General features: G+C 40.0%; 2 protein-coding genes across 2 annotated transcripts in view; both read left to right on the top strand.

The window, feature by feature from the left end:
* The window catches only part of LOC117534174 (potassium voltage-gated channel subfamily D member 3-like), a 176,671-nt gene extending 171,059 nt beyond the window's left edge, over window positions 1-5,612 (top strand). The window contains 4 exon segments of the mRNA XM_034198301.1: window positions 1,245-1,337; window positions 2,257-2,495; window positions 2,823-2,925; window positions 2,927-5,612. Coding sequence (XP_034054192.1) covers window positions 1,245-1,337; window positions 2,257-2,495; window positions 2,823-2,925; window positions 2,927-3,061 — 570 coding nt within the window. The 3' untranslated portion in view covers window positions 3,062-5,612.
* Window positions 5,613-9,945: 4,333 nt separating this feature from the next.
* inka2 (inka box actin regulator 2) lies at window positions 9,946-26,769 on the top strand. Its single transcript, XM_034198283.1, has 2 exons — window positions 9,946-10,338; window positions 23,295-26,769. The coding sequence occupies exons 1-2, from the start codon at window positions 10,267-10,269 to the stop codon at window positions 24,519-24,521; spliced, it is 1,299 nt and encodes a 432-aa protein (XP_034054174.1). The 5' UTR covers window positions 9,946-10,266; the 3' UTR covers window positions 24,522-26,769.
* Window positions 26,770-27,160: the final 391 nt, after the last annotated feature.

Here is a 27,160-nt window from a genome sequence, read left to right as displayed (position 1 = left end):
TAGAATGGGAATGTCCACTTTTGAGAAAAACATCTATTTGAATGATCGATAAATACAAGATCACATTACTGAAGAAATAATAACCAAACTAATATATTCGTAAAGCAGTTCTACTTATTGATTGGTATCATTTACACTAAGAGATGTACCTCTTTATTGTCATATCATACACAACAAATGGACCATTTAAGAAAAACAGCTCTAAGCCTTGTAGATAAGACAAGTTAAACAAAAAATATAATTTTCACAGTGAGGTCAATGCCGTCAAAATCACTTTCCAAATGGATTGTACCAACTGAGCTTCTTACACAAGAGTGTTGACACAGGTCTCTAACTATATGTGTTTGACAATGCCTCTGCCACAGATCCATACATTGAAACATCAGAAGACGCAGTTTCCTCATGCGCACATCACTGTATTGTTCATGTGTCTGGAATTTGAATGAGAGTCCTTGGGCAGGATCGCCACCCACCCAAATCCTTTGAGTAACAATGTGTGCTGTGGGGAGGGAATTCATTTGTTTTCAGTTTTCATGTTTTTGGCAATTGTGATTGCTTTGAGACTAAGCTATATTGGAGCGGAGCTTTGAATCCGAGTTCTGTTTGGAGAAACACAAATCTCTTTTCCTCAACTCTTCTCCAACTCCTTTTTTGTGACGCTTCACACATCAATATCTGTTCAGCTGCCTGGAGCATCAAATGTGCTCAGTGGCACCTACTTAGATAATTAAGGAAGAGAGCTGGCAACAACACAGTTTTCACATTTTTAAGTTCAATAAAGGAGAAGGTATTTTGGAGCCTGCTTACACCAAAATAAGGTAATTACAGTAATAATGGCACAAAAGATGCACCATGGGACAATTCATTATAAACAAACTATTTGACAAGGCAGAGGGATCAATTCACACAGAGTGGAAATGTGGCCCACTATGTCATTAATTAACAAGTAAGTTATCTGAAAGCAAGCAGCAGGATTTGTCCGTTACCTGATAATGATAATAATGATCAATACTAATGATAATACTAATGATTGAGATACACAAACATAAACCAGGATCATCCAGTTTAAAATGGCACACATGGAGCAGAACTAGTCACCTCTGACTTCATTACGGATGACAACGGAGAGGCTTTAATGAGTCAAGAAGAAACACCTACAATATAATTTGTCAAAATGCATCAATTTTGTGTGTGTATGTTTGTGCGTGTGTGTTTGTGTTTGTGTGTGTGTGTGGCTTACTAAGGATACAGAAGAGGATGATCAGAAGCTGAATAAGTCAACGTCTCTGTTAGAGAGCCAACACCACCACCTACTGAACTGTCTGGAGAAAACCACTGTGGGTACACTCGATCGCTTCTCTGTCTCTGATCCTTGCAGCGTAAAACAATCCTACAACTACATGAATGTGGTTGAAACTACATGTTAATTATCATTTAAGTATTGAATCATGATAATATGGTTTGCATTAGATAAGTAGTAGTTAAGTTTAAAATGTTTGCATTGAAAATGTAACTTGAGAAATAGTGTGTAAGTAAAATCTGAAAAAGTACCATATCCAGGAAAAAACTGTTTTTCTTATGGATTAATCTGAGGATTATTTAAATAAATACCCGTCACAATTATCCAGAAACCATACTGACACCTAACTAAACCCAACCCGAAGGAGTTTGATACCACCGCTGGGAACCACACACTCCACCTGCAAAGATCTCATAATCATGTGTATTCCCTGTTTGTTTTTATTCATTACTGATATTATATTATTGGAGTGTTGTGGCTGTCCGGGATGAATATCGTCATGACAGTAATGTTTCCATCTCATATTTGCCTCAACATCAGGAAGAAAAAGATTATTGACAAAAAACCCTCAAAATGTTTATATGTCAGTTTGACACCTTTCCAAAGTCCGCACTCTAAAGTGATGTTGATGTTGTCAGTTGACTCACTGCAAAAATATTTCAGTGTAAAAAAACGGATTTGTCAAAGGCAGTGATGCTCTATCCATTAAGCAAATATACAGAGTGAGTTTATGAATGTTCTTCTGGTTCAATTATATATATATATATATATATATATATATATATATATATATATATATATAATAATCAGTAGTAATTATCTTTCTTTGTAGAATTTGAAATGATATCACTCAAGGCAACTACATCTGTGTTGTATTGACTTTAAACTCTCTTTTCCTCTTTCTGCACCTTTGCCTTCACGTGTATTTAATCCCCCGTCCTGTCTCATCTCTCCAGGCTCATGAGTTTGTAGACGAGCAGATATACGAGCAGAACTGTTTGGACACGGCGCTGCAGAGCTACCACTCACGCAGCCCGTCTGTATCCAGCAACGACGAATCTGTGGGCACCTGCTGTGGCTGCAGGACAAAGAAAAACACTCCTCTGCCCTGCAGCCCCCCCGTCCCGACACAGCAGAGCCCTCTGCAGGAGCTCAGCGCCTTCCACATAGGCTCTGGAGGGTCCCACACCACCAGGTAACAGACATACTGTTAAATCTGGCCAGGGACTTAAAGTGGGAGGACACTGGTTCTTCCCCACTTTAATCCCTGAATATTTCAGCTCCACACCTGTACCGTTTAAACACTGCCTCTTGCATGGTTGGGATACTAGTTATCACTGCAAACATTATAAAACGTGAGCATTGTCCGTCAAAAATAAAATGATTGAATATAGTCAAAAAATAAAAGGTCAAGAAAAAGTCATAGTGTGTCGCCAAAAATATTGTATTATGTTGTTTAACATACATTATAACATTGTTAATAGTTTGTCTTACTCTCTACATGAAATCTCTTTTTTCCTAGTCGATCAAAGCTCAACCTGAAAACGAATGACAGCGTCAGGATCAACAGTAAAGGAGAACGCATCACCACAGCGATCATCAGCCTCCCGTCGCCTCCCTCTTTAAAACCCCGATGCTGCTGGCCTCCGCGGGCCCCCACAGAGGAGGCCCCCCCCGCCCCCGGGTCACCCTGCAGCACCGAGCATCCAGACCACAGCGAGCTCAGCTGGAATCAACATCTTCAAAGTGTCCGCTCTGTAACTCTCTGACAGGGGTAACTCATCTCAGCTGGAGGAAAGAAGCGGGGAGGAGGAGGAGGAGGAGGCGAAGCAGGTCATACTAACTCTAATGACGCACCACGTCCCGTCTCACAGGGTCAACAGGAGGAGAGGCAGACATCACTGAGGTACAGGATTGTATATGTGAATTGAAAAAAAATAGTCACTGCATTTCTAATACTTTCTAACAGCAGTACATATGTTTGACAGCAGGCAGTGTGGAAAAGATTGAAAGACATTTTGCAGTTAGCTTATCTGTACATCAGCAGATGCTGTCAACGTACCACAAATTCACGGTAACATTTTAAGTGGATATACCGTGAACCTGTAAAGATATTTCAAATGTGTTTAAAGAAAGATGCAGAAACGTTTTTAAATGTGTTTACTTGAATTTGATTGGTCCTGTTTGTGTTACGTGTTGTTTGTCTCAACGATTACACTTTTAGGTTGCTTTACAGCATCATTTGCAAAGCCACGGTACGATGCTGCTGATATGTGAGCTTGATATGTCTAAAAGAGAAAAGAGATGGGGCCATTTTTTAAATGTCAATGTCTGACCTGAGTTTGAGGCTGACCTGACACTGTCTTCATACCTTAAAGGGTTTCCTAATGAGGTTAAACGTTTCAACATGATACCACACAATTACTTTCAAGGATGATGATTAAAAAGAAAAGGCAAACAATGAAAAAAACAAAAAGCATCGATGTGTTAGTCTGTCTCAAACTTCCGACCTCTTCTTTGTGGCACTCAAGATTATTTGTTACTACTAAAGACAAAATTAGAAAAGGTACAACAGCAAAAAAAAATCGGCACTGAAGTTCAAGCACATTTTACTTTACGTCAGCTGCGGATGGATTCATATCAAGATTACAACTGAGAGCAACAGAGTGGTCTTTATGGGAAAGCATCAGTGTCCATGTTCACTGTAATTAAACATGTCATCCAGTGCAGATTTCTGATGTGTGTTTATAGAGGTTACAAAGGAGTAAGCTTATATCAGGCTTCGGCCTATGAAAAATATTGAATATTTACAGCCATATCCCTTAAATGCATACGGTACATTTTTACCAAACGAGTACATGATCCTGTTTGTATAAATGTGCTTTTAGTGGTGTGGAATAATTAAATCTGCAGCTGCTGCGCTGCCTCTACCCGTTGAGTGTTGTAGGCTGAGGGGACATGAGAAAATGATAATGTGTGTTTTCATTATGAGCACGAGTGGGCATTTTAGGTAATGAATGCAAAAAATGTTGAGCACCACTCTCATTTCAAGCAGCATCTGCAGAACATTACAGGGAGGGCAACTCATGATCAATCCATGTTTTTCAAGCTTCAAAGCCACACTAAAAGCAGATTTTTTACAAAAAGTTACAACAAGGTTACACTACAAAAGTGTATCTGGGGCATCTGATCACTTAAAGCAGAAATGTGAATGCTCAAATTGGCTGTACCATGTTGTGTCTTGAGTTAAACTGTCAAGGAAGAGATGATATTTCACTGCAGTGGGTTCAGGAGATGTAAGATAAACTACTAAAATTACATTTATTTCAAAAATTAAAGTATTACAATTTACAGGAAGTAAATGTGCTAGTTTGAAAGGATAATCCAAATCTGAAGTCCCTTTTCTGGCTTTTCCTACATCAAACATGCTTTACATTAAAGTCAACGTAGATTATAACACAAAGATCTGTGGATGAAATTACAACGGCTGCAGAGAATGCATTTTAACAGATTCATCGCTGACGAAAACCTTGCGATAGAGTAGAAATCCTTGGAAAAAGGGCATTAAGAGAACCTTGAGCCAGAATAGCTCTCTGAACATTTTTCCAAGGTTAATATGAAGCTTTGAGGCCATTAGCAGCTCGAACATGATCATCTGAACGATGGCCACAAGATGGCAGCAATGATGCATTCTGACATTAAAAGAATAATAATTCGGAAGTAATAAAAGATAATTGGGTCTTGTTTATGGACCAACTCCTGCTTTCATATTCTTTTTTTTCCTCCTTCGAGTTGTTTTTTGATTGACGCCCGGTGTTTGGAATAGTTTGTGACTTCTTGCAAAGTGTGCTATGGTTATGTGTCGACTATGTGTTTAAATGTCTTCATTGTTTTGTTAAAGTGGAAGCTACGATCAAATGAAATAGTTTTGACTGTATCTGTATACTTTGTGCTCTTTCCTGTAGTGTGTCACGTTTTAAAACCCAGGTGAACGTACTTGTGCCAAAAGAGTCACTTTTCCATCCTCTGTAGGAACAACAAAGTAGTTGAACTCTTTATAATAAAACCGTGTAAAAAATTACACACCCTTTAGATACTTTTTAGAGCTTTTCACAGTTTCATACAGACCGTGCTTCAACAGCAGAAAGCCTGCTCTCACACGGTGATGATGTATGATGAACATGTGCTGTGATATTAAGATGGAGTTGGTAAAGGGTGGGGGTCACTTTTTGAAAAGTCTTGGCATTGCTGTATGTGTTGTTTTTATCTTTTTGAGCTGAGCTTTCTGTCTTTTTCTGTCTTTACAGTACTCTGTCAGTTTATTTGTTATAACAGCTATGAAGTGACGGGTGAGAAATACAATCTGCCACAACAATGGAGTGTGTCCTTTCTTCTTCCTCCCATCTGCTACTTTACAACACTTAAATGGAAAAAGAACAGTCTTGTTTTAAATAACTCAACACAGTTCAAAGCTAAGTTGAGTTAACGCAGTTGAATTGATTGATGTTGTTACTTAAGTAAAAGTAAGCACTAGCATCAAAATTCATTTAACTTGCATAATTAAAAGTAGCATTAGTTGCAGTCCTTTCTATTAAATAGTTAACATTAGCTCAGAATCCAGCAAATGTAGAACTTGCTTTATATTAATGGATGAGAAACAATAATCGATATACAACATACAGTACAGTATATCACATTGGGAATTCTTCTACACTTAGTACTTTTAATACTTAAAGTATAATAATTCCACCAGTCACTCAAAAGTAACACTTTTCCTTCTATTAGTTTCAAACACTGAATTTGTTCCCATCTGCACATGGAGCCATGTCCCACTAGGTGGCAGCATTGTACACAATTAATATTTCGTTGAGATTATCTGATTTATTTATTACTGAATAAATATAATTCACTTATCAAATATGTAGTTTAACAGGAGAGTTGTTCAGTTATTACATCCAATAATAAAAGGTGTCGAAAATATCTAAATGGATACAATGTTTTTTGAATAATAGTCATAACTTTTTAATAGACTGTTTCAACTTTAGTTACATTTCTATTATAGAAATGTGTATTGTAGAAATACAATTTTAAGATACTTGTCCGGCAATGTATTATCACTAATCAAAAATGTAAGGTGTACTCAAAAACCATCTCCCTTCACTTACATCCTAAATGTATAAGTAAATCTGATTTTTTATTTAATCTTCAATATTAATGAAATAAAATAGCCACCAAATGTGGCAACATAAATGAATAAACTAACATTGTGTTAACACAAAGCTTTGCAAAGGGTAAAGATAGAGAACAATAAAGTAAACTTCTAGGTGCTGTAATAAGCAACCCGGTATCACAGCAAGACGTGAACATGTGACGATTTACCATGCTGGGAGACGTGAAGATATCACGATTTCGTCCCTTCAAACGTGACAGCTACACGGTATTGTTAACATGGCCCAACCATTGGAGAAATACCCATAACCAGCACGGTAAATCGTCACATGTTCACGTCTTGCCGTGATACCGGGTTGGTAATAAGATGTGATTCACAAGTCCAACGGAAGTTGCTTTATGTTTCTGACACAAGTCTTAAACACCACCTTCATGTGTTCAGCCAGGTGTTTCACTCTCAGCTCACTCCCAGCCACAAGAGTGACTGTGAACTTTCTCAGCTCAGAACCATCATTAGTGGTGGTGTGGCTCAGTATCACCCAGAGGGGGGGGGGGGGGGGGGGGGGGGACTCCTCCGACTGTGACTCACTGTTGCGAGGGTGAGCTGGATGTGTGGCTTTTGATCAGCCTTATTCTGGTAGAAATTATTCAAGAAGGTTATCAAATAAAACAGTACATTTTAGATGCAAAAGTATGATAATGTGAGTGAATTTATTCAAAGGTTTTTTTCACTAGATAGGAAATTGTATTACAAAATAAACCCTTTTAATAGGTTTGCGAGCTAAACTGCTGCCACACTGTATCACAATGCATTACAAACATGACACACAACTTTGGTATGCCTTAATTTGAGATTAAAAAGAAACAAACATGGTCAGCATCACAAACCTTTATGTCGCCAGGTTCCTACAGAATAGCTACAATTATCAGATGCAAGTCTGCAGTGACACATCCTGGCATTTAGATGGCAGTGCACTAACACATTTGGCAGACAGACTATAGCATGCAAGTCTACTAAAAGAAAATACAATAAAGAAAGAGGGTTGTTCAAAGGTTAATAATGAGTACCTAATAAGTATCTTCAGAGGGATCACACTAGACGCAATGCCAAATGAGCCAGAAAGATATTCATTTGACTAATAAGAAAAAACTGAAACTTCTGATGTTTGAGGCGCTGGAACCAGTGTATGTTGTTTCAAATCAAAATCTATCATCAAAATGTTGCAGACTAACTTTCTGCTTTTAGACTTTAAAACTATTTTTTTTAAAAACATAAACCTATTAGAACCTGTTACAAAACCGTATCCCTAATGCATGGCCTCGTCATGAGTAATCTGATATTTCTGAAAGATTAAGTCAAAATGACTATCGTAACTCTTTATAACCCTCCTTGTGTGAACTCGGTATGTGTAACATGATAATATAAAGACATGATCGCATGACAGTTAAGGAGACTGATGTGGTTTTATTATTTAACAGTTAAGGAATGGCACTTACATTACATTAAGACATCGCATGAGCAGTGGCTGGTCCCATTTGGAAACATGAAAGCATGTCATCTTCTCTTTAATTACCACTGCTACACTACAGAGAGGTGACACTAACACTAAGACATACTCTTCTTTCTTGTAGTAAGACTATTAATAGAGCTTATGAATAATGTATATGAACTTTAAACAGGGCTGACTTATCCTGAAGTCACAATTACCCCAAGTTCACACTGATTGACTCTGGCTGGTGACACAGCCATTACTTTGTAATAACTCCAGATTTAGAATTTGAATACAAATCTAACTAACGCTAAATGACCTGATTCACAGAAGCGATTTATGAGCCATGCACAGATCACATACCGAGCAACATCATGTCCACAAAGGAATGTAACTTGCAATTTTCCTAAGAAAGGTGGAAGTCCAACAGGGCTCTTTGAAACACAAGTAAAACACTTAATTGAAGGGGAAATCCTCTCATAATACATAGTGCAGCTGTAGAATGTCTTTAGTTTCCTATCTCCCAATATCGTTTGGTATGTTGATGAAACAAGGCAGAATATCATTTTCCATTCTTTAGGTTTAATCTCCAACAACCAAAACACTGCAGTGCATGTGTGTATGATAAAAACAGCACAACATTTACATTTCAAGTTTAGTTTTAATAATGTGTTGTCTTTACTCAGTAGTTTGATTTACTTTTGAGGGTTAGGGTTACGACAATAACAAATTGAAGATAACCAATCAGGTCATACTTCACAAACCGGATGATATGATAAGAGTGTAATATAAGTGTGGATGTAAAGACTGCTGCTGCTGCTGTGGACTGTGTGTTTCAGTGCTGAGTGATCCGAGGAGACACTTCCTTTTCCAGTATGCATGCATGCTGACAGCTGGGAGGAAGTGGCCACATGCAGGAGAAGCAGCTGCAGGTTGGAGGTCATATTTGATCTGCAAATGTTCCGAATCATAAAGCAACCCGCTCAACGATAAACTCGACCCGTATCATCATCCACACACTGATTAAGATAGAAAGCACAGCATCGTCACACTCAAATGGACGGCTTATAATCAAGTTGTGTAGTGTATGAGATACATTTATGTATGCAGATAATTAATGCACTTCCTAGGCTGCAGTCAAAGTAAGCAGAGTATAAATGTGTTATTTAAAATGAACACAGCTGAGATAGCCTACTGTATGTGTTGGTAAGAAATTAAATGCTTAACATGCTAAGGACGTATATAGAACAGAATATATTGCATTTCCCTTAATGTAAATAATGTAGTTGTTTGGACTATTAAGCAGTTTCTGCAAAATGTCCTTTCTCCCTCTTTCTGTTCAGCAACACAATCATGTCATAGTAAACCAAACCTCATATTGTTTCCTTGACGTCTTCTGATTTGAGGATATGTAAATTATTTGTATCTTTTTAGAGAAGTTACATCTATATTGTGAGAGTGATACACAACTTCCAGAATAGATCCTTCCTTCCTTCCTTCCCTTGCTAATGAAGCATTATATCCGGGTCAGGCAACAAAAGCCTGAGCTCAGGTGTTTCCTGTGTGAGGCAGTGAAGGTGGCAGGAAGCTGTCCCTATGGCTCCTTACATCACACATGTTTCTGTTGGACACTTCCTCCTCAAACTTCCTTTTCCAGTCCAAAGAGTTGTCACATTGGCTTCTAGTCTGTCAGTGTTATGGAATATAGATGTTAACTGTGTTCATGCTTTTTTTAGTAGCTTCAACTATCTGATCTTATTTCCAGATGTTTTTTGTCTCTCTTCATATCTCTAGGAAATCATTACAAGCTGCACTTGGTAAATCTAGACTACTCTTCCATAATAAATGACGGATTCTAGTTTGAATTTAGTCTGTCCTGAGAGGCTCGCTCATTGGAGGAAATTGGATGGGTAACATAAGAGCTCCTCTTGAATGGTGAAATAGCAGAGGGAAAAAAACCGACACACACAAACTCTCACAGCAGGCTGACAGTAGCCAAGCAGCAGCCACTGAGACACACACATAGTCTGAGTCTGTTGATGAAGACACAAGAAGGACTTCATTATCATTTTTTGGAGTAAAGGTATTTTCGTCATCAGGACTTGTTTGTTTTTTTAACTACAGGATTCGCGTCATTAAGTGCCGCGCGCGCATTCCTCAGCAGGATTTGCGCATCTCCAATTGCATTTTGTTTTCTGCTCTCCGGGTGAGCGTTGTTTTAAATTCCCTGCCAGAGGAAAGCTCGCATAGTCATGCTCGAGAGGCGAGCAGCGAAGAGATTCATCTGAAATTCTAGTTTTTCAAAAAATGGAACCACCGCTCTCCAAACCAGAATGCAAAACCATGGACTCGTGTCTGAGGCGACTGAAGCAAGAACTGGTATGTTATGTTGTATACTTCTACTATTGCAGCCAGCTCTAAATTATGTTTTTCTACTTTATTATTGTGCATATCAAACATGTAGTTGTTTATGTGGACTTGGTGCACTTAAGTGCGCGCCAAAGAAAATATATACACGTGTGCTCATTAGAAAATATATAACAAAAGAACGTCATATGTGGCGTCATATTCTTTGCATAAAATGTGTCCGGAGTTGGACAAACCTCTGTCATACTGTAGTTTTTTGCTTCAGCTGGGGGTGCATGTGTATTTTTTAAATCGCAGTAATCTGTGTAGGCTTAAAGCTTTTAGCACACCAGAGGCATGTGTGGCATCTCCTCCTCTGTCCACGCATCTGGGACATATGTTTTAATCTTAATGAGCTCAACACAGTTTCTCCTCTTCTCTCAAGGAGGAATGCTCTAGGATGGTTCATAAAATACATTGTTAAAAAAGAAATACAAATGTGAGAATCATAATTGAGTGATCATTGTCGATTCATGTTTGATTTCATTTAAAAAAGTGCTAAGGTCTTTAGTTTTCGGTTCCTTAATTGATAGGGTTTGCTGTTTTGATCTGTTAAATATCACTGTAAACAGAACATCTTAGGTTTTTAGAATGTTGATGAACAAAAAAATACACTTGAAGACCTAATCATCAGCTCAGGGAAACTAAACATATTTATTTAAAAAATAATCAATAGATTAACCACCAAAGAAAAAAATATTGATCAGTTGCAGCCCTACAATAGATTGCTGTAAGGTCTCGCTTTAAGGGAAACTGGAAGTCACAGTTAGTTTCATCACATTAATATGGCCTAAATATGATCTCCTCCCCTCTGATAAACAATTGTGTTTGAGGATGGAAAATCTAGAGTGCTACCTCCTACCTCCTGTCAAAAAAAACAAAATCAGTAAGCTGCACCCTCACACCCACATCATTTGGCAGTGATAAAATGTAGACTCATGTTCAAAAGGAGCCTTAACTGGCATAGATTTCATTTGGAATCATCTTCAAAGCAGACACAGATTTTTTGTATTTATTCTAAACCCAGCCACTGGCCCACAGAAAAGCCTTGCATGGCAGCGTGTATTGCAACATGATCTGCTCTGTGACTTCTGTGAATTCACTTCTCCAAATTAGCCTCACGTCTGTGAAGTGGCACTTGAGGTTTCAGGGGAGTAGACGTGGTTGCCAGGAGGACATGTTGCGTTATAACTGCCATATTGCAGTTTGGTAACACAATAGAAAAAGGGTCTCGCCATGCCGGGGCTCAAACAGGGGAACAGAGAGCAGATGCCGGTTAAAAAGCCGTGGCAGTGTCCCCCTGCAAAGGGACCATGTGGGATGCAATCTGTTGTTCAGAAAAACGAGGGCTGTCTATGCCAAGATTGTCACTTTGATTTCTACTTTGACGGATTTTCATCCACTGCCCGCTGGAGAGCAATAAACCAGCTCCATCTGTAACGCAGAGAACACAAACATCTAACAATCGTATTACACCTGCTGTGTGCCGAGGGAAATCAGTATTCAATATCACTCAAAAGGACCGTTACAGTTGTTCTGCATGTTTTAATACATTACAAATCACATACCTTAATCACAGAAAACCATGTTCCATATCATGGTGCTGTGTTAAAGACATACCAGTTTCAGGAAGCCATTGGTTTCCATTACATGTTGTATTGTATGCAGACCAGTTGGCAGGTTGTTGAACGTACTTGAGATGTGTAATCCATCACACTCAATATCAAGTCTCACTTCATTTAGGCAAAGATGCATCATGTGGTAATACAGCTTGATTGCAGATTGATTTGAATGCACTACATTAGCCATGCCACTTACCCATGCCACGGACAATAATAAATGCAGACTTAATGTTCAGCGTAATAAGCAAATGCGCATTTTAGACCAGTTTAAATGATATTGCAGTTTCAGACTATATTGCTAACTCATTTAACTTCATTATTCTGATTGATTGTTTGGATGGTGTCATGATTATATAAAAGTGTTGTGAATCACCATAAATCCTATACGGCTGCATCAATCTCATCCCCACTTGTCATGTTTTATGGCCTTTTGTCTGCCTCTATATGTCTTGCCCTTCAAAAGAATACAATGTCCTCTTTCTTAACCCCGTCTTCAAAAAGCCTGGAGCCATTAATGAGCACAAGACTAAATCTCCCTGAAACGCATAAAGATTTAGAGCTGTAGGCACTGATTTAAAGGTCCTGAACCGGGTCAAGTTTTCTAGGAAACTACCATTTCATTTTCATATCTTAATCAAAAGTTTGGACAATAATGGTTGCCAGGAATATGTGGAAATAAAACCAAAGACCTTAAACTGTACAGCATTCATTCAAAAAGGCTTACCAACTTTGTAAAGCACACGTTTTAATAACAACAGCGTAGAGAAATGTTAGTGTCAAATGATTGTTAAATTACAACTGTTACCTCCATCCCATTGACACCAAATGCACCAGCCGCTCTAAAAGAAGCAGAGTGTCATACGAAAGTGTGAACACTGTGTCAGGGGTCGGAGGTCACTCTGTGTGGGGTAGTGTCAGGTCACACTGCTACATTTGACCCCTCACCCGACAAGGTCTGGGGCTATTTCCCCTGACTGCTGACCACATCCAACATGCCAGAGATACTAAAGCTCAAAGCTGACAGGTGACTTCTAAAGGCAGAGTTGTATCACTGTTGTTCAGCTATCTACCTACTGAAAACAGTTTGTCAACAAGCTGCTGTTGGCAACCATTTATTCCTATAAAAAGCCCTGCAAGGCTCCATAGAAATCCTGAGGATATAAGGGTAACAATGAAATATTCTTAAGCTCCAGCATGCATGACTCATTATTCACACAACAGACAAAGAGTCATGGAAAAATAAAACACATAAGCCCTTCCTGACATGCCTTTGAGTCATCTTGTCTAAATGTAGGGTTCCCACCTGCATTTCAGACACGTCAAACCTTTTGATGTCATCGCATCTGAAGCTGATTTCATATGCATCATCCTCCTTTATCACTCTCACACCTGAGGCGCATTTCAAAACATGACATGGCTTGGAATTCGAAACCAAAGACAGCAAGCATGAGGTCATGAAATCTGAGAAAAACAAGAGTACAGTGTAGTCTGTAAAGCCTTTGTGCTACAAAGTTGCAAGACCTTTGTTACCCTTAGGGTGTGGGATCAGAAAAGTGCACACAACACAAAGAAGTGTAGTGGTATAACTTTAAGCTTGTTTTTTTCGGAGCCTCCCTCCTGGCTACTGTTCTCCAACCTGCCCTTCCTTCCCCTCGGCTAAAATTGGCCTTGCTATTGGTGGCAGCTGTGGGGTTTTGCATGAGTGATCATTGGATTTGAGATGGAACCGCTAACCTTTTTGCAAATCCTCTTTATCATTTTGAAACTGTGCTCTTCATCACATTTCAGTGGATATCACTCCTGAAGACATTTTGTTTCTTCCCTCCTCTGTTTGCTTTCATTTGAAGGAAAACTAGTGATTATTTCTCATGGGTGTTGCTCTGACCAACACATCCTCACTCCCAGGTCGGCCTATGTTGACGTTATGTCAAGTCCTGTGTCGGCTTTTTCCAACGCAAGGGGGGGGGCCTTAGCGTCCATTTTCAACGCAAGGGGGGGGGGCCCTTAGCGTCCATTTTCATTTTCAGCTTTCCGGGATGTCCATATGCTTCTATGGACGCTCATGGAAGCACGGCGTTCGTTTGTGTCGGCTGCCCTTAAAGGCAATGTGAGCGTCCATTCTTATTGGATAACGGAGAATTGTACACCCGGAAGTAAGTATTCCCCTTACTGTCGATTGATTTTACAGTGATATCTGCACTACTCATCGACTAAAAAACACCAGATTATCCTTGTTAATTACACAACATTGATTGGTTTAAATTGTGTGCAATGCTTTTGTATTTTTCCCCTTCGATTCGGAGAAACAAATATTTTTTCGGAGTAAAGGATGGCAGAAGACACTACACTACCCAGAATCCCCAGCTATCGTTTGGACTACACCATGTGCTCTGTTTGACAAACCCCGTGATAGTCCTCAAGGAGGTGTAGTTTTAAAAGACGTTTTCGTATTTCCCATAATAAGAAGTTGCCAGTATTAAACTGTGTACATCCATGGAGGTTTAGGGGATAGGAAACACTCACATTTAAAACATATAATTAATAAATGGGTGAAAATTGCTTGTGCCCATAATGGGCAGCATTAATATATATACACACATGCCAGCTAAGGTCAGAAGAGCTTTATTTAACAGCTGGTCTTATGTTTGTGACCCCTGTTGTTAATTGATAACATTACATTACATTAATTGATAAGCCTGAAACATGCACTTGTCAAGGTTCAGAGGCACATTTTGCAAATATGGCAGTAGCCATCGATCAGCTTAAAATAAGATATACTTTATTGATCCCAAGTTGGAACATGTGCGTTACATCAGCATGTGTAACAATTAAATATGCAGTGGTGTTTATTTGTAAATCATTTAGTATAATCACACAAATTCTGTGTTTTATATTCAACAATTCTGTGTTCTTTATTTATTGATTGTTCAATACCTGACAAGGTCGGAGATGAAATATCTACATACATCTTATAAGAGTATAATACATTATGTATAATATCAGTTAAAATAAGTGCTTCAACATAGTTAACATTGCTGGAGGTATGCACAAATATTGATAGATGTCTTGTAATGCACTATTGAGAAACCTGCGACCCAAGTTTTTCATTCAATGCATAACTACACCATAGTTGTGTAGGCCTATATGATATGTCAATAAACCTTAGAAAATCTTGAAATCTTGAAAGGGATGTGCAAAATAGTCATTATATACAGTCTTTAATTAACTATTAGTAGAGAATAACGAGTAATGAATATACTTTATAGGGATCCTATTCATATCTAATAATAAAAATAATGAAATTCAATAACATGCTTTAACCACTAGGTGTCCCTTTATATCAGCTGTGCACCTTTATGGTGTAAATACAGCCTATCTACCAATTGGATCAAATATAAAAGTCAGCCGAATTAGTGTTGATACTGCAAGGAGACGTATTGTGTGAAAAGAAATGTAAGATGTTGTTTAATGGCTGATATATTTATGATCCACGTCACGTTTTCAGTTCCTCATGTTTGTCTAGAAGTCTTCTCATCAGGGCTCTATAAATACAGAACTACGGCAGATATGTAATATTTAATGCAGCCGAACCGTGTATTATAATGCCGGTATGTGATGACTTTCAAAGAGAAAAGCAAGCACACTCGGAATAAAGTATTATTTTTTTTAATTTAAATGTTTTCGGTCTGTTTCCGGTATTTGTTAATGACGATGTGCTGTGAGATGTGAGACTGGAATTGCACAGGGGAAAATAACGTATCTTTAGATGCGGATTTTGTTAAACTAATATGTTTGCGCTGTGGACCAACACTATACACTGACGGGGAAGGGGGTAGCAATACAGATAACACCATTAAACAGTTACACAACATAACAGAAATAATATCGATAGCAGCATCCCTAGCAACCACCTTGGTAACAATGAAAACGTTATGGACGCAATTTCCTGATGTAATCTTCGTAATAACTAGCAAACTAAAGATCATGTACATCCACTGCACACATAATCTGAAATAACAACTCATATTTCTCGCATCAAATGACATCAAAACGCATTTTAATGACCAAACTAACTTGAAAATAGGCATTTTCCACCGAGAATAAAACGAAGTTCGGCCATGTTTTTTTTTTCTGCAGGGAGAAATTTGAAGATCACGTGACGTCAAACAGAGCACATGGTGTAGTCCAAACGATAGCTGGGGATTCTGGGTAGTGTAGTGTCTTCTGCCATCCTTTACTCCGAAAACATATTTGTTTCTCCGAATCGAAGGGGAAAAATACAACAGCATTGCACACAATTTAAACCAATCAATGTTGTGTAATTAACAAGGATAATCTGGTGTTTTTTAGTCGATGAGTAGTGCAGATATCACTGTAAACTCAATCGACAGTAAGGGGAATACTTACTTCCGGGTGTACAATTCTCCGTTATCCAATGAGAATGGACGCTCACATTGCCTTTAAGGGCAGCCGACACAAACGAATGCCGTGCTTCCATGAGCGTCCATAGAAGCATATGGACATCCCGGAAAGCTGAACATGGACACTAAGGGCCCCCCTCTTGCGTTGAAAATGGACGCTAAGGCCCCCCCCCTTGCGTTGGAAAAAGCCGACACAGGACTTGACATAACGTCAACATAGGCCGACCTGGGAGTGAGGATGTGTTGCTCTGACTGAGGTCGAGGTCAACATTGTGTTCTCTCATGTAGTCGTGTCTTTGGGGGCTTCAGATTACATTTTATGTGATATTATTGCTTTGTCAGCAGCAAAAGGGAAATTGTATTTTTGGAACAGTTCTGCCACTAAGAGGACAATGTCTTGTAGAATGTAATAAAGCAGCAATCATTGATTTCTTATGGCCGCTTTGGGGCTGTGGAAGAAGCTGTGAACAGGAACCTGACAAATTATCGCTTTATAAACTTGTTTCAGTGAAAGCAATATTATTATTAAAACGTTGGAATTTATTAAGAGTCGTCTTTTCTAAATTGAAGCAGCCCTAAAACCTGACAAATGTAAGTTCAATATTCGCTATCTTTTAGCTGTGTCTTCAAATCTTGGGAAACATCTGTTTCTTCAGCTACTAAATGCTCCTTAATGTTCATCGGCTAGTCTTTAACTGTTTAGTGAAATCGACTGGGAAAAAAAAAATCAATGAAACGTTTAAAGTGAATCAAGGCGATAAAGTTGCAGGCTTCAAAACTAAAACAATTAGCTGATAGAAAGCTAAAAGAAAATTCCAGATTTGTGATGTAATTCTCTGTGTTCATCAATAGATTACACAGTCATTCAATCAATTGGGAGTATACATATGAATTGGTGCAGGTTGGGCTCATTTACCCCTAACACAGCACCTGTATACACTACAAACTTAAAGTTTCATATGCTCTGTATGCTCCACCGAACAACTGTACATAAGCACTTTATGATGTGCATTATACAGTATATACCGCATTAATGGAGCCCCATTCACTCTTGATATATCTCTTAACTCAATGAGCTTGTAACTTCTGAACAAATAATAATAGCTACTTAATCAAGCTACTAAGTATGAACGTGTTTTGATGTGAGACTAAGAGGAGGCAGAATCTGGAGTCCCTGGAAAATGAACACGTCACACTTGATGTCAAAACTGTGGGCAGGAGCAGCGGCCGCGCACGTTCACTGCCCACATGATTTACAAGATGCTGACGTCAATTGCTGCGCTATCAAATATCTGACTAATGATCATTGCTTTCACTGGAGATTTCAGCCAGCAAGACAACAGATTGGGTCCCAGATTTTCTCCAAAAAAGATCATCAGCCAAAGATGATTATACAGATCCTAATCATCTTGTGAATCCCTCAGCAGCATCGCTTTATGTAATGGCGTAAATGAGCCGAAGCAGGAAACAAGCTATTTAACCACTTGCCATGTAGCCACTAAAGGGGCTTTGTAAACTCAAATCAGACATTGTATCTACGCCTTTGCACTAACGACAGGTACTTCTGTTCCTTGGGAGGTCTCTGAATATACAGAGGAGCCAGGACACTCATTCTGAAGAGTTGTTGCTGGGTTCTTTTAGTGCTGTGTTCATCAACAAATAAACTCCATTCAGCTTAATTGAACGGGAGTGAAGGCAGAAATCTGAGGAACAATTATTTCAAAATCTGTAGAAGAAAAACGAATATACATGCCGACTATTTACTACTTTGAGAAGGAGAGAAAATGTTGATTTTGTAATTTGGTTGACAAGCCCTTATGTTGAGACCTATTATATAGCAACTAGCAAGACATGCAAAAGTAGAAGATAATCACACAATGGCAAAATAATACAATTTGTGGTCCAAATGTGAATGTCTACCCTTAACGACCAATTTGTCTCGACATCATTCAAGAGTTATTTCTGTGCCACTCTCTTTTGTTGAACATCATTCACACTTCTTCCTCTCCTGAACGTGGCCCTGAGGACCAAGCAGGGTCACCGTGTACAGTAACCTTTTTTGTCAAAAGAGGCATTCATGGCCACGTTGCACAGTAAATCATTTCTTTCAGTGAGTGCTCCAGCACAGCTTTTATTGCCCTTTTGATTGCAACCTCGGGGCTGTCCACAGCAGTGTGTGGCATGTCCAGCGGCTCGGGCACAGAGACCCTCTCTGTATCCCCCGGACAGAGACCCCATTTCTGTCCTTGACCCAAACAGCCCACCATTCATTTTTAATTAGGGGTGGAGGTGGAGGGAGGGTGGAGTGAACTAGCTGCTGCTGGCCAGCTCCTTCTAAACAGGAAGACCTTTTGGGCCTGGTAACCTTGGCCTCTCTGCTTCCTCCCCCTCTAGCTAATCACAAATAAACAACAACAGTGAATAGCCTGGATTTTATAGCCAGAACAGAGCGCTGATTTGTTTGTGAGTTCTGGTTTGTGTGTTTATTTCTCACCGGCAATCCAGTTAATGTGTGTCAGTGAACACAGCATTCAAACGTGCGTTTTAAAAGACACTAACTTCATTCAAGCGAGGCGTGTTTGGGCATGTGCGGATGTGTGAGGTCAGTGTGTTTGCACAGCGAATATCTTTTTTCCCTCCATTCCTGGAAGAGGTCATATCAAGGGAGCTATGAAGGCAGGGAGCTCAGTCTCAACAGACAGCATTGATTTATTTACACTTTGGTATTTCATTTGCTGGATTGCGTATTGAACGGACTCTAGATGCAGCTTCACACTAGAAGGATCGTGAAGTGAGAATATAAAAACAAGAACCATCAATAAATTCTTTTTAAAATTACAATTGCCAGATATATAATAAGCCTTTATGCAACATTAATTGAGACTGCTGGCCATTGTTCTTACACTTTGAAGCATTCAGCCTTTAATTGGCAATTATGTCTGGTTGGCTGGCATCACTGAAGCAAAAGAAGAAAAAGCAGCGGGGGGGAAGGGGGGGAATCTGGACAGTGGCTGTTTGGCTTTCTTTTATTCAAACAGCTAATTTTCACTCTTTTAAAAATCATCTTTTTATAGAAATATACGCTTGATTAAATAAATGTCTTAAATGGTTTGGAGGCTTGAATTCAAAAGGAAGATTTAATAAAACTAGGTTAATGATGCCATTGTTTCTGGACAGGACAGATTTTCCCCGCAGCCCCAATTCCATCCGACTTCTCTTACTAAATAAGACAAGACAGACTTATTCTCGTCATCTTCGTTTTTTCTTGAGAACACCTCAAGGTAACTCCTGTCACATCTGCATCCTCCATGTCTTTGTCTTCGTAAGGTCCTGAGCTGATTCACACATTAATACAGTGACTAACCTCAGGATGAACAACGTCTGTGTTCAAACTACAAACAAAATTGCAGCGGTACGTTATTTAAAAATCACTTCTCCTCATGAGCAACGACAGAATGAAGTTTGCAGAGGCTGACATATTTGGGACACAAAGTTCAGCCTTGAGCCTGGAGTAATCTGGCATTGTAAAGGTTGAATAGTAAGGGGTTAGTTTACTACTGTTCTTGTGTTTGTTCCGCAGGGCACAATATGAATTATTAATGTAGCCTTAGAATAGAAAATCAAGTTAACAACTCTATGTTTTTCAAATAACCAGGGGAAACGTCTGCGTCGCGGGAATAAGGGAGAAGTTGCATGTGAGCTTTAAATTAGGTTTTCTTTTGGTTAGCGTGTGCTAACAGGTGCAGCCCTTTTAGACTGCATGAGAACGGTGTGCTTAGCAGGTAATATTTCAAAAACAGATTTAATGCATTTAAGTGGTGCAGATTTCACAGGCAGCTCAGTGTGCGGTAATCCCTCAGCTGATCCCTGCATACACTTTTCCGAATGCCACATGTCTTCCTCGAAGATGTAACGACAATACATAACTCCGCACATCATCTCGTCTTCAGACTTGTTGACCTTTGATGTGGAGCGAAGTAAACCGTCATCATGCACTCTCTCCCACCTTCTCCCAGGGCACAGCCAATTACAGCTAATGAAGTCAGCCATATGTGGAAGACAAAAAGACAAGAGACAACCTGATTGTGCTAATTACATGTACCTTCGCTGCCTAATTTAGCGAGCCTTCAGGAAGCTCGGAGGCTTTTGTTCCCAGCATGTGCCTTGATAGGCTTATTATCTCATCTTAAAGGCTGTCTCCTCCCCCGGTGCACCTACTCAGCCATATGTTATTGATGATCAGAGTGTTTTAACCCTAGAGGTTTATGGTTAATGGTGCGGGGGGTCCGGTAAATGTCAATATACAGACTATGTGAGGTGACCTTGAGTTTATAGTGCTGAAGTAAATGAGCAGAAAGTGTATCAATAATCCTGATATACTTTAAAGTGATTTATTAAATGTCTGGTACCAGCTTCTCAACTCTTTAATATTTCCTCATTTTTCTCCCTTTCTATAATGATGATTATGATTCAATTTGATTTTGATGATTTAAATGTATTTATTAGCCCAAATGTCAAGTTTTCGAAGTAAAAATCAGGGATTAAACAGAGTCATAAAGCATCATCCTTGAGAAAGATGGCTGACAGGTGCAATTGTGTTACAACGGCCCAAAACACTTCCATTATGAGAAATGCACTGCAGTTTCAAAAACGATGCAAATAAAAAAAATACCAATGTACCAAAACAAATGCAAATGAAGAAACATCTTTACATAACCTGACAACACATGCGCAGCATTTAAAAAACATTCACCAACTTGCGCATCTTTAACTAAAAGCATTGTGCAAAAGAAAAGTTTCTCCTAATGGAAGTATTTTGGGCCGTCGTAACGTAACGCGTTTCCCTTTCAGCCACCGTACTTGAGGGACCATGAATTAATTTAATGGAAATCTTTAAAAAATGTGCAATACTTAATTCTGGAGAAAGAGGTGGACCGACAAACCGACAAACTGAAGTCATTTTGGCTAACAATCTTAAGAAAGTTGGATCTATTGGAATATACAATTTGATATATACCGAAAATGAAGCCCAAGAGATTTTGTTATCTATTACATGTGTGTGTTTCCCAGAAAGCCCACATCCTGCAACAGTCCCTGCTCTCACGGTGCTTATAGGTTGCTCTGTTTAGGATGCTGTACCATCAGTTGTTATAGCAGCTACTTTTCCCACCCTGGGGGTCAACACAATCACTCACTCAAGATGAAGTATCACAGGCTGGTGCTGTTACAACCCCTCCCTCACATACACCCCCCTCATGTGTTCTTATGGTGTCATCCATAATTAAATCCATCAACAGTTTTCTCTTCGACATCTCAACATATGGCGAGGGATCCCTACCCATCACACAACCACCCCCACCCCCCCCCGCTTTCTCCCCCTCCCCTCTTTCCATCCCTGCTCGTCCGGCTGACTCTCACTCGCCATCTCCCCTCTCGCTCCTCTTATTGTCAGTCCGTTTCTGCCTGAGTGAGCCCACCCCCCTACCGTTTGAGGATTAAAGTCTAGACGGGCACGCTGATTGGCTGTCACACTCAGCGGTGTCCCCCGATTGGAGAGAGATACATATAGAGGCAGTCAGACTGAACGTTAGAAAGGTGAGAGACAGTGACAGGCTGAAGGAGGTGCAGACTAACAACAACAGAGAGACAGACAGGGATAACTAAAGCTACTGCTTTGTGACACTTTATAGAAGGTAAGGTGTTGGTTTTGATATGTAGAGATATATATTTGTTTTATAGAATCAGTCCTCAAAGTTTCTGTTTTTCACTATCAGATATGTGTTGCTGTTGTTGTCATAGAGGCCTGTTTAATGTGCAATATACTAAATGTCATTTGTTCAGTTCACAGTCACTTATGTTGTTGTGGTTTAACTGACAGATTAAGTACGGTGGGAAAAAAGTTTTGATCTTGGTATCTGCTGTAGGTGTGTCTTAGAAGTTTTTAATCTTTTCCCACAGACTACTGGCACAGTTTTATAATTCTTTGCATGCCTTCTCTCATCTTCAATTTTTTTTTTATAATAATAGGAGGGTTCACGGCAGGTTTACTCCTCCAACAGTTGCCATATATGTTAACGTGAACATGTTCTGAGAGGAAGATAAACCTGTTGCTATATCAACAGAACGATGCAAAAGGTCTAGGTCAAATAATTCAAGCATACAAGTTTAGACATGGGTCAAGATGCTGCCTCTGGGCTTTATGTCTGCCTTCAGGAGAAGACGGTTAGTGCAGATCACATGACTCTGGCTCTTAAACAGATGATAGCACAGAGAAAAGCAAAAGGGATAAAAGCAGAGTGTATAATTATGCTGCACGGAGATAAGTAAGAGTCAAGACAAAGAGCTCTTGGGAAGGAGCAAATATGGATTCAAGTACTGTAAATGGATGGAAACAAGATAAAAGAGTTCAAAGCTGAGAAAAGAATGGAAAGCTAGGCTATTTCACAGCTGTCATGGTTTGGATCCTGTCTCATACACAGGCCATATGGGACCCTGGCCTGTCATCCAAAACTAGGTCACATGACCCATAATTAAACAAGGTGCAGCCTGAAACATTCAAGAGTCTAACCAACACAGATAAAGAGCAGGACTCTTACTGTGATTTGTATTCATTAATGTCTATGCCTTCGACACAGTTTTAGGTTGTGTAATTGGCAGTTGAGGGTGTGTAATTGTGCTGTGCTGAGATTAATTATACATTTTTAAAAAGGGGGGGGGGGGGAATTATGACATCTTTGATGGGTTACATGGGTCCTGCAGGAGGCTGAGGAGTTGAATGATTTGAATTGATGACCTACACAAGGCTTTTATCTGTTAAACTAAACTGGACCTTTCAGATGTTGTCGCTCATCTCTTCATTAATCTCCTTCTCTCTGTCTCCCTGTAGCTGTGCATGAAAGAAGCCGGAGATGGCCTCCACGAACAGATGAATTCAATGATGGGAGCCCTTCAGGAACTCAAGCTCCTCCAGGTTCAGACAGCGCTAGAAAACCTCGACATTTCAGGTCGGCCAATAAACCGAGGACTCCAACATTCAGCTTCCCCTGAAGCGTCAGCTACAGCAACTTCAACCTCGGGCAAGGATTGCGGGCGCTGCTTTAGCCAAACCACGCCCGAGGAGTCCAGCATGAGTCCGATGCCAAGTCCCTCGATGGGGAGCAGAAACACCTTCAGCCGAGATGACAGGAGTCTGTCTCGAATCAGAAGCAGCCTGGAAACCTCGTCTTCCTCTGCATCCAGCCTCGAGAGTGAGACTGAGGGAAGTGAACTAAGGGCCCGAAACGTTCGAAGTGAGAACGACCTTGAGTCCATACCCAAGAGGTGGTCAGGATATTCAGCCCCGCAGGTGGATTTCTATGGACCAATGGTGGGAAACCCTCCACCGGAGCCCTATGCTCAGCCACAGGCCCCCCCTCGGGCCCAGGCAGTGGACCTGCCTGGGATCCTGTACAGCCTGTCCAGAGAAGGTCCTTCATTGGACAGTGAATACTCCCAGGACAGCACAGAAGACGCCAGTGACTGGACTTCATCACTCATGAGTCGAAGCCGTAACCGCCAGCCTTTAGTGCTCGGCGACAACGTCTTCGCAGACCTCGTGGGCAACTGGCTTGACCTGCCGGAGGTGGAGAGGGAAGAGGGTGAAGAAGAGGAAAGAAGGAAGATTAGGGAGGCAGACGGAGCAGTTGACAGGCCGGACACTCCAGCTCACCCTCTACGCCTCAGCCGCTCGCAGGAGATCTGCAGGAAGTTCTCTTTTACCACAAACATCTTCAAGAAGTTCCTGCGCAGCGTCCGGCCCGACAGGGACAAGCTGCTCAAGGAGAGGCCGGGCTGGATGGCTCCTGAGCTGTCAGAGGGCGACCTCTTCAAAAGGCCAAAGAAAGTGGCTCCTAAAAGTTCAAAAGGCAGCTTCTATCTGCCCTTCTGGGCAAATGGACAGCAGGGCAAAGGCCGGCCGTGCCATTTAGCTGAAGCCGAGAGAGACCACCAACACCATTTTTCCCAAGTCCACCAGCAGCCATTTGCCGGGATTTATTTAGACAGGAGACAGCCAGAGACTGGTCTGGAGAAAATGCAGCCCTTGTTTGACTACAACACAGCTGTGTGGGTCTGACAGTGAGTCTCGGGCCTACAGACTGGCAGTGATGCCAAACTGAGGGAGCAACAGGTGCTGGGGGGTATTTTGGCAGTGCTGTAGTGCGAATGAATGAATGACTGAACGAGAGGCTTGGCCACAGTTATCTTCCAAAAATGAACGGATGAACTCTTCACCCAGAACGAGATTATCAGGGCAACATTTTGTCTGACAATCCAAAAAACCTAAACCTTGTTTGCTGTGTGTGTGTGAGTGTGTGCTCTAGTGTGAGACAGCTTTAAAGAGAGACTTTTTTCACTTATGCTGCAAGTTTTGTATTATTCCAATTTATGGCTATTTGTGAGTGCATGTATGACTGGGTTTTTCTTATAATTTAAAAGACGGTACATTGAAATGGACATCTTTCTCAGAATGTCACCAACATTACAGATCTTCATATAATAATCCACAGACTTTTTACTGCTATGCTACAGGAATCTCATATCACACTTCTTTGGATCTATGAATAGAAACACCAACTGTTAGATTGCATGGTTACAGTTTTTATAAGTGATGCTTCAAACAGCTGTTACTGAACGCACTGCCACTGAACACAGTCATAAGATCACGTTTGTTTCCAGCAGGCCTCGAGTGACTTGGAAACTCAGGTTTAACTGAACCCATCCTCATTCACCTTGCTCAGGGAATGAATGTTACCAGAGTTTACTACAAGACACTGCCGCATATAAATGTATTTCAAATACAGTTTAGAGAAGTCTCATCTTGCCTAAAAAGACATAACAGCAATACAGTGCATGACTCGTTCCAATACTGCACATTAAACGTTGAGATTCCTCCCTCGCTATCAGCTAGGTTGTGGTCATGTTAGAAATATGGCCGGGCGATATATGGAAAATCTTAGAACATAATATAATTGATCAAATACATCAATATCGTGACTATAATGTTGTGTTGACCATTGATGCTTTCACACAGAATCAATACAATGACCATTTTTATAAATAATCATCAGTGACTATAATGACCAAATGGGTATTTGTAACACAGCCTTCAAAATCAGGATAAGGAAATACCATATCCAAAATGTAAGACGATATCTTGTATGATATTACGGAAATGATCCAAATATCAATATATTGCCCAGCCCTATTTAGAAATGCTCGTTATTCTTCTCCGCTGTGTAGACATGGCACATGTTCAGTCAACCCAGAGAGAGGAGGGGGTAAAGATGGCAGAGCCAACATGGAGAACCGACTGACTGACTGCCATCTGGTACCCGTCGTTATGTAAAGCTCGTTCGCCACGGCCTCAAAGAAGATGCAAACGGGCCTGTTTAATCCCAAAGCTCTGAGGATGAACTGAATTTTGCCAACAGAGTTATATACTGTATATATACACAAGTCATAGGACTGTAACAGGGATGAGACAGCTAAAAGTTGAGGTAAAGACCCGTAACTCCATCACACAGGATCAATGTTTCCAGAGCATTGTACATATTTGTCATCAACCAAACAGCAGTAATAACGAACATTTAATGTAATATTCCCATCGCATGGTTATCATTATTCTGCATAAATATGTCACAGGAAGGTTACATTAAACAACCATGTGTATTTTACACAAACTCATGAGTAAATATTGCAGGATCTATTCTTTTGTATAATAAACTGATTCAGTGTTTTTCATTTCAAGCCGCCTCATAACCGTTTAAAACAAACTACAGCTTCCTTTACAATTTCACAGAACCTTCAGGATTCCCCTCAGGATAATGGATGGCACTGCCCGCTCTGACTCTAAATACATTGTTTTATAGAGGACCACTGTTATGCAAGGACAATCTGATGCTCTAATTTATCATTATTATGTAAAAAGGTTGTTCATTTCACTCAGTTTAAAAAGGATCCCAGACCAATCAAGTTAGCCAGCAGGGATTAGGCCTGAGGTCTTTTGAGTGTGTTGGCCATTCGATCCATATGGTGTTGTCTCAGTATTCAGGTCAATACACACACAACTGTACATTCAGAGGGTCCAACTCACACAGATGGTTTCTGCTGAGAAGTGTGAGGTGTCATATTACACAGATTGTGTATGTAAAAGTTACATTTATTACTTACTATTTACAGTTGTCTAAGTGTCATTTTCAGCACTGTTGTGGATATTTTTCATCAGGGTTCTGCGAACCTTCAGTAGTGATTTTGTGTCATGTGTCATGTGCACTGTAAAACTGTCACTGACTCTTTGTTAATTAAATCTGATTTCAGAAAGATTTGTTTTCCGTGTCTTACCTTTGAGTTTGTGTTTTCAATGGGTTTTCTCTCGTGATTCTTCAGGCAAAAGCTTGAAATGGAAAATATGTCCTTACATTATCACATATATTTTAATAACGGTCTTGGCGATGGACTTTTCTGACACCTTTACTGTATACTGCTGTTAGGGTGTCAAGCGATCTTTTATTGAACATTTGCCAAGATGTTTAAACATTTTAAATTCAAACACATTATCACCACATTTTAAAAAGTACCACATGTACTTTTCATACATTCAGAACTTTGTATACAAAAAAGTTAATTAAACGGACTAAAAAGTAAAGAACAGAACAGGAAATGAAGTAAAATGTCAGACTTAAGCTCCTAGCTTTTGCTTTCAGCCGCAGCTCT

The sequence above is a fragment of the Gymnodraco acuticeps genome, unplaced genomic scaffold (assembly GCF_902827175.1).
Source record: "Gymnodraco acuticeps unplaced genomic scaffold, fGymAcu1.1, whole genome shotgun sequence".
In the NCBI taxonomy this organism is placed as follows: Eukaryota; Metazoa; Chordata; class Actinopteri; order Perciformes; family Bathydraconidae; genus Gymnodraco; species Gymnodraco acuticeps.
The sequence above is the reverse complement of the archived record's forward strand: the minus strand, read 5'-3'. Positions and strand labels throughout refer to the sequence as shown.

Bases quoted from the DNA above. Each gene is read 5' to 3' on its own strand.
- inka2 (XM_034198283.1), top strand. From the start codon at position 10,267: ATGGAACCACCGCTCTCCAAACCAGAATGCAAAACCATGGACTCGTGT. The intron at 10,339-23,294 runs GTATGTTATGTT...GTCTCCCTGTAG, and splicing joins GGCGACTGAAGCAAGAACTG to CTGTGCATGAAAGAAGCCGG.